This window comes from Ictalurus furcatus, chromosome 18 (assembly GCF_023375685.1).
Source record: "Ictalurus furcatus strain D&B chromosome 18, Billie_1.0, whole genome shotgun sequence".
Classification (NCBI taxonomy): Eukaryota; Metazoa; Chordata; class Actinopteri; order Siluriformes; family Ictaluridae; genus Ictalurus; species Ictalurus furcatus.
This window is the reverse complement of record NC_071272.1, coordinates 3466346-3477985: the sequence shown is the minus strand read 5'-3', so window position 1 is coordinate 3477985 and position 11640 is coordinate 3466346. Positions and strand designations below refer to the sequence as shown.

Here is an 11640-nt window from a genome sequence, read left to right as displayed (position 1 = left end):
TGAAACTTTCATCACATACTGTATATTTCCGCACTGAATGTGTTTCTGGCTATAGTTTTCCTTTAAGAAAGAATGTAATCTGAGAATGGGGAGCAGAATACTTGTTCGAGATAATAGAACCGGACCTTTCAGTATGATATATTTTACAGGGTCAATATATTCCACTCTGTTTAAAGTGATGACTTCTTGGATCACGGAGTCATTTCATCCATAGTCTATTACATAAAGTACTTCTGGTGAATAATCAGCCACTGGCTTTATATTTCATAGTGCCCTTCATGTCGGTTTGCATGTAAGTACACGCATTTGTACGTAGATAGATAGACAGATGGATGGATTGAATGTAGTAAAGCTGTTGTGTAACTGCACGCCTCTCCGGTCAAATGAAATTGCAAATGGATTTGATTGCCATTGCTGTTTGTTTGTTTGTTTGTTTGTTTGTTTGTTATAGCATGCACAATAAGACACTGCAATTTGCAGAATAAATTGAAAATTAGACAAATCGCCCAAAGTCATTAACTCTGCCGTTACTAGCAAGGAAAGACGAGAGCGAGTTAATTACCGTTGCTTATCGTGCTCAAATTCAACTGCTGTCACTCCATCTCTGCCTGTTTTAGTCTAATCGGCTATATCGTACTGTTTACTATACCTTAGCTGTTACTCTTTAACGCCATTAGTGACTTCCGTCAGTCACTCGTTCTCTCTTCTCTGGTCTGTGCAGCTATCACAGGTCAGTGGAATTAGCCAGCAAGCTCAGTGCACAAAGCTACTGAACCTTACAAATCTTATGTGTGTAGTCTGTCGAGCTGGATTTCAATTACCTGGAAACTGGCGGAGTTCAGCATCTGACTCAAGATCAGAATCAATCAGCATATTATCAAGGGATGCATACGTTCAAAGTGAAATGTGTTGAATAAGAAGTGTGAAACTTGGGCCCTGTCGTGACCCTGATCTAACGGGAAACCAAGAGCCAGCCAAACAGTTTAGAATTCATAATGCTGGATCATCAGGATGCCAAGATTTCAGGACTATACGCAGAACTGAGGCGTTTTTAAAAGACATATTTCAAAAACGTTGCTAGATTTATCTACTGACCGAATTGGTAATGAATTAGTGGAAATTCAGTAGTAATTTATCAAAAAGCATCAAAGTGACTCACTCTCAAAAAGTTCGTGCGAGTACAAGTCTTCAAATTTTTAAACTTCGCATCAAGAAGTCTTAAAGTAACTCCAACAAGAATCCACGAAAATGTAGGGTAGCTAATTCGTTTTCTGAATGGGAGTCCATTTTCACACTGTAGTACAGTTCAGTGCCAAATTTTGCATCCCCCTCTTCTTGGTTTCTGGATGATACGAAAAAGAAAAAAAGATTATTGCAGTAACTGGAGTTTTACCAAGCTCACAACATTGCATTACCATCAATATTCTGTATTTAATTGGAATAAATGTGCATCGTTAAGGCATTTAATGATGTAAGACAGTCGACTTTATGACTTTACGTTTTATTTAACGCAGAAAAAGTTCAAACAGGTTCAAACTCTCATGCAGTTTGCTGTTAAAAAGTCAGAAAAACAACTATTACAAGACAGAAAATGATTAACTTTTCACACAGCTGGAGAAGTGTATAAAAATAATAACAGAGTGTTTAGGATGATCACCAAATACTGAAAGCATCTGAATACTTGCTAGGGTTAGAGTTAGAGTTTGGGTTAGGGTTAGAGTTTGGGTTAGGGTTAGGTACCCCGCCTTGTGCCCCATGCTCCCTGGGATAGCCTCCAGGTTCCACGCGACCCTGAATCATAAGCGGTATAGAAAATGGACAGATGTTATAATGTCAGTTTTCTTTAGAAACCATATAAACTACACTAACTAAAGTGGAAAAGCATGATTTATTTTATATTCAGAACTAAAAATCTCTGTTTTTAGATCATCTGCATTCACAATCTGCATTTTAATACTACTAATACCATCCAAAGACTGTTTTTTTAAAAAATTATTATTATTATTATTATTATTATTATTATTATTATTTTTATTAAGCATGAAAATGTATGCTTAGACAAATTAGACAAAGCCTCATTGGCACAAATACTGTATGTCATTTTAAAAAAAAAGTCCCAATATTTAAAATGTATATTCTATATGTATGAATATCTGCTGTATGAACAACCGGTTCATAATAACTGTGATATCTGTTGTGTTATTCTTAAGCTGTGACAATGAAGGGGACTCGCATTAAAGGTAGTCAGGGTGTGCAAACTTATGCGTTCACCTACGTGTTCAACATGTAGGCTAATTACTGGGGAAATGACAACATAGGTTTCATTTTAAAGCTCGTGGTCTCTGAGGGATGAATTGGAATAAATTAAATAAATAACTATGAATAAATTGTGTGGGGACGACATATTGAAAAGGTCCGGTGCGCGCGCGTGTGTTGTTGGTTACTAAGCAACTTACTCGCGCCCCACAGCTGCGTCACTTCCTGCCAAACCAAGCGCGAGTCAGAGACGAGTCTGTTCACGCGCAGGCAGCTGAGGAGCTCCATCACCATTAGCGTGTGTTTACTCATTAATGTGCTAAAAAACTGTATAAATGTCGTGTTTTTTTCGGTTTTTGGAATACTTATATCAGCGTTTCGTTGATGTAGATACTCGGTTTATTAGTTACGTCGTAAAAACAAGTTTGGACGGATGTTGGATAAGGTGCGTTACCGCGTAGCGGGACTAACAGAAATGAAAACCGGAATGTGTCAGGAGACGGTCCAAGTTGTAAGTCTGTATTTATTTGGGGTTTTGTTCATTTTTACAAGTTCAAGTTTGTGTTTTGTTTCTTCTTCTTCTTTCTTCTGGTTGTTTCTGGAGACATTGGAGAAGCTCTTGATGCCACTTGACTCCGTTTTCCAGAACCGAAGACGCACCTGAGAGGACACCGTTCCACCTTAAACACACCTTTCCACCTTAAACACACCGCACGTGCTGTAGAGCAGTTCGAAGTTTCGTTTGAACTAATAACACGCTTCAAAGAGAATATAATATATTATCATATAATATATAAACCCAGTCGTTTTGGTTTCTGAGAAAGCACAATGAATTCCATCTGGAAACTTCTCTACAGAAAGTCTCGTGTGTCGTAGCGGTGTATGGGACGCGAATTAATGCTGCTCGAGTGCCGCGCGATCAGCATGAAGAGTGACACCCAGGACTGGCGACGCCACGCGCCGCTCCGGAGCGCCCGGTAGCCGCGGCTTTGTCGGTTCTGCGTGTGCATGCGCGTGCGCGTGACTGCTTGCTGAGGTGGGGCGGGTGGGGGGGAACGGACAGAGGTTAGGTGAGCGCGAGGATGAGCGCGGACCTGGAGCGCGTGTCGTTGAGCTCCTCGTCGGCGGGCTCGTTGGCTTCCAGCGCGCGCTCGCTCTCCGCCAACGTGCGCAAGCTGCACGACGCGCTCAACCTGCTCCTCAGCGAGCTGGAGCGCGAGCAGTTCGTGCACTGCCTCAACGTGTACCACGCCAAACGGAACGTCTACGACCTGGTCCAGACGCTCAAAGTGATCCTCGACGCGCCGAGCAAGCGTCAGCTGCTCCCCATGCTGCGCCTGGTCATCCCGCGCTCCGACCAGCTCCTGTTTGATCGCTACACCTCCGAGGGACTCTATTTGAAGTCAGATTTGCTGACTAGTAGGAACGGGGAGCACGAGAACACCGCCTCCAGCTCTGCTGATAAGACCGCGCTCGCGCGCTTACCTCTGCGCGGATCCCCTGATCACCAGAGCACCGCCAGCGACGGGACATCCACTGCGCTCGTCCCGCTGCTGGGCAGACATTTCCTACCTGAACCCCCAGGTGAGGTCAGACAGGTGACCCTGAAGCGCCACAAGAGCAACGAGGGTTTAGGCTTCAGCATCCGTGGCGGGTCCGAGCATGGAGTCGGGATCTACGTGTCTCTGGTGGAGCCCGGATCCATGGCCGAGAAAGAGGGCCTGAGAGTCGGCGATCAGATCCTCAAAGTGAACGACAAAGTGTTCGACAGGGTCACACATGCCGAGGCGGTGAAGGTAAGATCCACTTTCAAACCTGTGTTTTCATTCCAAAGCGTTTAGGGGAGAATGCGGATGGTTGTCAGAAGACCACCGGTTCCCAACCCTGGTCCTGGAGAACCCCATGTCCTGCACATTTTAATGTGGAGTATGGTGTTACTCCAGGACCAGGGTGGAGAACCTGTGTCATAAGGGATGGTGGTGACAGCACTTACACCTGGTACATCACGGTGTCATGATGCCATTGTCCGGCTGCGAGAGATCTGATGTGAGGCAGGATTTCCCGTCAGAGTTGAAAACTCTAGTTGGAATCTCTACTTTGTTATGAATCGAAAGGGACGCGCATGTCCGTGGAGACACCTTCAAGTCACCCGAAGCCCTGTTCGGATTGGATACGTTTATCGGGAGGTGGGCATCTGTAATCATCTTCTCGTACGTGTCTCCTCAGCGATAAAACTCTCGCAGTAATCTCCACAGCAATACAATTACCAAAGCAGGAGTGAGTTTCTAGTGAGTTGTAATTTCTACGAACCTGGATGTTTGCGTCACGTGGTCATATTATCACGCTCCATTCACAACGACCGCCGAGTTTGGTGAGAAACAGTAGATAATTCAGCCGGTAATTTTCTCAGGGGCGGTTAGAGAAAGACACCGACGTGGCCGATCCAAACAGAAATCAAGTCACAGAGGAGCAGCTGTAAAATAACCCCAAATTTACCCCACGACCCCATGTAAATCCTGACAAGGCTTATGTCACACACAAAAAAAAAAATCGGGTAGAATTGAGTGTACTGTGAATAGTGAATATTTGTCTCTGATACCTTTCTTGGAGGTCTTTAGCATGCTTTTTATCGTAACCGTCCTTGATGAGGATGCTGTATAGCACTCCAGGGCCAAGATTTTCAACACTCTATTTTTTTTATTTATTTAAATAAAAAAAAGTGCACTTTTTTTGCTAAAATGGTCTGCAATGATATAGTGCTTTTTTATCCTTAGTTAAGCACTTTACACTGTGTCTCATTCACACACACACTCACACACCAATGGTAGCAGAGCTGCCGTGAAAGGCACTAGCCTGCCATCAGGAGCAATTTGGGGTTCAGTGTCTCGCCCAAGGACACTACGGCATGTGGAGTCACGTGGGCCGGGAATCGAACCGCCAACCCTACGATTAGCAGACAACCCGCTCGAACACTTGAGCCGTCCTAATCTGAAAATCTAACCAAGGGAATTGAGAAATGAATTAACTGAATTGATAAATTTCATACAAAACTTTTTAGTTGTTTTTTTTTAAAGAAAGAGAGAAAAAGGCCTTCTCTGGATTAGATTATTAAAAAAAACCTTACGTTTTGTTGCAACGGTCTAGCTCTAATCTAACCGAAAAGGCCCCAAATCTTTCTCACTATAATACACACCACATATTTATGTTTTACAGTTAAGACTAACGCAGGCTGTGAGTCTTTTTAATCTTATGGACTTTAATGGGTTCGATGTAATAAAGCACTCATTTAGAGTCCCATCAGGATCCGAGAGCGAGCAGTTAATACGTTCCACAAAGATTTCGCGTTCCTTGTTATTTTCTTTATTATCCGTGGCAGTAATAGTGATGAAGTAAGGGGTAAACCACTTCGGGGTTTGCTCTTAGAGGAAAACAGTCTCTGACAGGGTGTGGACCACTGTTACAGTAACCGTCCAGTTCATTTTATTTTTTTAACCGCACCTCCCAAAATGTAATCCTCATGTCCTGTAGCATAGCGGTTTTCTTTTACAGAGCAACATGTTGAACATTTTTCCCATTTGCAGTTATGATGTGGAACGTCTGCAAAACAAACCTTCGTTCCTGTTATCATTTATGTTATAACAGCTAGAAACAGTTCCCTTAGCAGCTTCTCTTTATTCTCTCTCTCTCTCTCTCTCTCTCTCTCTCTCTCTCTCTCTCTCTCAAAGTTAATAAGTCAGAAAAGCAGCTTGTCATGTCGAGAAGCATCGTGGAAAGGGTCCGAAAACATGTAGTTACAGCTTTTACCTCTGATTGTTACAAAGCACTGGGACCGGAGACTCCTTCCTAAGATGCTAGATAGACATCTCCTTACAGAAATCTTCACCATATCAACAATTACTCACTGCCTACCAGTCCCTGTATACTTACTGTAAGTTGTCAGTGTGTAGGACACTCTGGGCCTTCATTAGGACTGTATAGAAGTTTGAGTTATTAAGTTATTATCGTTTGTTTGATCCGAGCGCTATGACAGCTCTGACTCTGACTGCTGTTTTAAGTTATACGAGAAAAAAAAGACCGCAAGAGTGAACGATCTCTGTAGATGCGAGTGTTGCACTCCGCATTATTTGAATTTGTTTGACGACACTCGAACAATGACGTATCAAAGACTCGCCTCTGACCCCAGAAAACACCGGGTTAGACTCGGGCCAATTTCCTCGATTATTTATTTATCGAAGCCAAGCAGCGTGTCTGTCCATCAGGTAGTCTGTGTGATTATTTCTCCTTTATGCCTCAGCATGGGAGGTCCATTTCATCAGCCAGCCCACGGCCCGCTGTTATCCTACGTCAGTAATTGCATACTGCACGCTGAGTTCTGATCGATCTGTGCAATATGTATTCTCTCCATGCAGATATCGAATTTCACTGCCGTAGGGATGAGAAGTTATTGTCATTTCATAGAAATCAAATATTCTCAGCTCCTTTCAGGTGAGTGTTTACATTTGGCCTGGACCCTGTTATTTATATGATATTATTTATTATTATTATTATTATCATTTGAGATATTCAAGGTACTGTAATATTGGTGCTGTAACAGTGAGTCAGTGTTATTGATGTAGCTGATTACGGAAAATACATCAAGGGGAATTTTTATAACAATAGACGTACCATGTACTTAAAGCAACAACAATAAAGTTGATATAATGTACGGCTGTATAGATTTCTATTTCTGGATCGATTGTAATGGTCTGCACTTATATAGCGCTTTTATCCAAAGCGCTTTACACTGTGTCTCATTCACCCATTCACACTCGCACTCACACACCAATGGTAGCAGAGCTGCCATGCAAGGCGCTAACTTGCCATCGGGAGCAACTTGGGGTTCAGTGTCTCGCCCAAGGACACTTCGGCACGTGGAGTCACGTGGGCCGGGAATCGAACCGACGACCCTACGATTAGCGGACAACCCGCTCTACCACCCGAGACACAGCCACGCCATTGTAATACGCCGCCGGAACCATCGTGAGCAGCGGCAGTGCTTCTTTCTCGCCGAGTCGAGTCAAACTTTACATGCGAATTCGCTTTAATCGAATAGCATTCCCACCTTCGCTGTGGGTTTTTGTCTTTTTGGCTTCGCGAGCTTCATTTCTGACCATCCGTACGAGAGCGGGAAGTCGTTCCCAGCACGCAGCAGTAGCTCTGTAGAAACAGTAGGACGTCTCGGTAGCACAGACAGAAAGAGTGTCGCGTGCAATGCCGTGTAAGCAAAGCAGAGATGCAGATCAACGATGCACCAGCGTTTAAAATGAAAGTACCCACTGTCTCCTGCTAGGAGTGAAATAGACTGTATGTGCGACTCAAATTACACAGTGGCTTACGGATGCTTGGTATTTTTTTTTTTTTTTGAGATGTCAAAGTAAAAATAGTAAATAAATAAATAAATAAAGTACTATCGTAATACTTTAATGAGACCTGTTAAGATTGATGTAGGTCTTTTTGTTCCCTTCAGTACCCTAATTTCAACCTACACGCTCAATCTTATACTCGTTTCCCCTATTAACTAACAGGTCTTATTTTTTCTTCTGTTGCTATTAGGCAACACAAGCTAGGTTTTGTCCCGATATCCTGTTATTCACTTTGAGGACAGATACGGTCTGAAACATCCATAATCGAGACTTACAGTACATCTGATGAACTACACGTGAGCCGAAGCCCGTGTGTGCGGCTCGTTCGGTTTATCTATTCGACTAAATTGTGGGCGTGCTGTTTTTAGCAGGGAGCACAAATGAACCACAGCGTGCGATTTTTATTCCTTTGAGAACTCAAAATATCAAACCGAGCGCGTTTGTGCACTCCTGTTGCGGTCCTCTATGACCCTCGTGGAGATTTTAAGATCAACTGTGTACTAAACTTCAACTACATTCGTCACTCTCCGGGGATCTTTGTAAATCAGGGCCCGAAAGTCTTAAACTCGACGTATACACACCTTTCAGCACAAACGTACGATACTTTGACAGCCCTATAATAAAATCGGCGTCAAAGATGCCATCGAGCAAAATCCGTCAAAAACGTAGACGCGATTTTAACTCCACTTGTTGCTTTAAGATGACGTCCACGTGAATACGGCAGCGATGCATCTGGCTGAATGAAGGTAAAAAAAAAAATTAAAAAAAGGCAGAGCCAGTAAACAAAGGGATGGCAGGATCCCTCCAGCAGCTGCCATCCTCTCATAAATACGACTGCAGTAAATATCTCGAAAAAAAGAGCATCTTTTAAACGTCTCCCCGCAAGTATTTCTTGATATAGCTTCTTTCCAGCTTCCCCGGAGCGCTGCTAGAGAGGACGTCCTTTATATCAGCAGCTTCTGAGGGCTTCAAATACCTCTCGGTTTAAAACCACAATTGAGTAAACAGTTTAAAACTTTCTCAGTCTCATTGGGTTTTTTTTCTTTCTCCCCCCCCGCCCCCCCCCGCCTTATCACTCCCACCGGGGAGCCGTGGCATCGCAGGCAGGCACAGCGCTGGCTGTAAATCCTCTGCGTCACGTTCTCAAAGAGATGGAGTGAGGAAGGGGCGGTGGAGGAGTGACTCGTGGTTAATCACACAGGTGCCTGAAAACGGACTTCGTCAGGCTACGGTCGGATGATGCATGATGCATGAGAGCGACCTAGAAGAGAGGAGTAATCCAGAGGAGTCCTTTTCTTTCTGTCTTTCTCTGTAATCATTAAGGCAGGGCTTGTCAACCAGTGCACCATTGCGAAACCAAACGTACCGACTTCACACTGTCTTATTTATATCCGTCAACTAATAACGAACGGTCAGTGCCGTCCACATTCAGCCATGTTCGTTGCTTATGCGCACCTTTATGAGGAAGGAGTTTGGTGTCATTGTGATCCTTTAAGAAATTTTATTTGAGTACTCCTGCAGATAAAGTAAGTCGGCGTTTTATAAAGAAAAAAAAAAGAAAAAAAGTCTCCATATGTTAGCTGAACGTGCCAGCAGGCTGGGTTATCTTCATATTTTAGAAGCAGAAGGAGGGCCATCTGTCTCTGTGACAATCTGACTATCCTCTGGTGTCTCCAGTGTGCTTCATGGATATTGTGATGTATCTCAGCTTATTCAAAGAAGATAATTCAACAAGTAGGGGAATTAATCGGCATGCCCCCTGACTCTTATTGGAAATATATGTCCAGACTTGGACAACTTGAGATGAATACACTGGGGTGTGCCTGTAGCAGCTCTGTGTGTGTGAGAGAGAGAGAGAGAGAGAGAGAGAGAGAGAGTTTCTGTGTTCATGCAGTAATGAGTCGTATCACATGATGGGTAGCACAATCTTCAGGGCCGTCTGAGTTTGCCCCCTTCTCGAGCACGCTGTGATAAATGACTGTAGCAGTCCCTTTTCTTCTCCTGGTGAAAATAAAGCTAAACACCAACTACAGTAGTACTTCTCTGCTGTCTAGAACGCGCGGTAGGATGCTCGTGTATTCAGCATGCAAAATAACAGACAAAAACGTTTGTAGATGCCTGAACGTTCATGCCAAAGGTGTTCAGTGGGGTTGAGGTCAGGGCTCTGTGCAGGACACTCGAGTTCTTCCACTCCAACCTTGGCAAATTCCTTACAGACGTCCGGATGAGTGACCAACATAAGTGACTGAACCCTGACAATGGTCATGCAGTATTTTTATGCTAAACCATTAATGACTAGTGTATGCCTATAAATGCGACACTTTGTGGTCATGATTTGTTTAGTAGTGGTATTTCATGTCATCACTTTTGACTAGTGCCATGAACTCTGCGGAGAATAAACACATACTGAACACGTACTAAACACATCCATTCATCTTTTGTGTTTTTGTCATCTTTAAAACAAAACGAGCTATGTTGATGGCTTGCTAATCAGACCAGATCTATGAAACATCTATGCAAATTTTTGAAAACTGCTTCATTTTTTTTTTTTACTACCGTCTCTTAACCCTGTAGCTAGTCTCTGGTCCGATGAGCTGCCTTCAACTAAATAATTTACATAAATGCATGTGATTGGATAAGCCACAACAGAGGATCTGTTACAGAGGCCAAGGAAACTAGAATCGCTGAGTTACCACCGGTCTCTTTTCATACGTCTATCGTCTCGACAAAATATTTTAAAAAAATGAACATGTGACCTGAAGCAATTGAGTGTATCCACTTACTGGAAATACAGTTACTGGAAATTTCCGTTCAGCTGTTTCTGTTATCTGTATATGTTACTAAAACATCAAACTACATACATCTTAAAATTTGGATCTTACTTTGTAATACGTAGCCTTTTTGTTAGCCAATAGGTCGTTGCCGTATGTTTGCTAACACGTGTAATTCAGTCAGCGCTTATGACTCACTACGGTCCCAGAAGGAGTTTAAGTGAGTTTAATGTTCGATTAACTCTAATCTCTATTATAACACAATCATGATGTTTACTGTAGTTTTGTACAGAACAAGTCTGTATGGAAACATATCTAAATATAGACGTTTTCATGTTGATTCTGGTGGGGGGGTTTAATAAATAAATAAATAAATGTCTGAATTTGATCCATCTGGTAGAGCATAAGGCTCCTTATGGAAGTATGGGAATTGATTGTTCCCAGCTTCACTCAGTGTCTGATTTGAATTATTACCGAAATGAGTCGGAAAATGCTTTAATTTGGGCAGAGATGCTCAAACGAGGATAATTACTCAATGCTTTTGTTGTCCTGGCACCGAGAGCTAAATTAGACTCAAATTCCTGCCAGTGTTTGGTTGACGTTGAATGGTCAGGCAAAGAAAAAAAAAGAACAGAAAGAAGAAAAAGACCAGATTCTTTTTTTTTTTTTTTTCTTATTCACAATTTTATAGCATTTAGTGGAAGAAAGGACCAGTATTGATTGACTTATCAATATCTCTCTCTCTCTCTCTCTCTCTCTCAGATGGCTGTGGCATTGTTAAACGAGCTAAACCACACCAAACAAGTACCAAATAAACCAAAAGGATACATTTAGCTCTGATTTGGACTCGGCAAACAGACTAGGTGGACTAACATGTAGAAAAGACCGTTAGAGATCATGTCAGAGATGTTACCAAGTACCAGTCACAACCCACTTTATTTACATGTGTATCGACCAGGGCTGTGTATTGGCACGAATCTCCCGATACGATATGGATCACGATATAGGGCTTACGATTCAGTATAGTGCGATATATTGCAATATTTTAGGAAAACTGACATAGTATAAAGAACACACCACCGTATGCATAAAACCGGAGTCATTTTTATTTATTTTTTTAATGTAATGAGTTCAGTGGGATCTGCATTCGCATTTATCAGTTTCTGTAACGTCTACCATCATGGCCCTGCTGTGGGGTGTGAACTTGTTCC

The 11640-nt window shown here is 42.7% G+C and overlaps 1 protein-coding gene across 5 annotated transcripts in view; it reads left to right on the top strand.

The window, feature by feature from the left end:
- The first annotated feature begins 2200 nt into the window (after nt 1–2200).
- whrna (whirlin a) overlaps nt 2201–11640 on the top strand; it is a 109775-nt gene continuing 100335 nt past the window's right edge. For 3 of the 5 annotated variants that reach the window (XR_008388447.1, XM_053649492.1, XM_053649490.1), the window contains exon 1: nt 2201–4052. Coding sequence is in view for 4 of the 5 variants with exons in the window: in XM_053649492.1 (XP_053505467.1) it covers nt 3339–4052 (714 nt within the window). In the remaining variant the exon portion in view is untranslated. The remainder of the gene's footprint in view (nt 4053–11640) is intronic. The other 2 variants (XM_053649488.1, XM_053649489.1) reach the window with 2 other exon arrangements.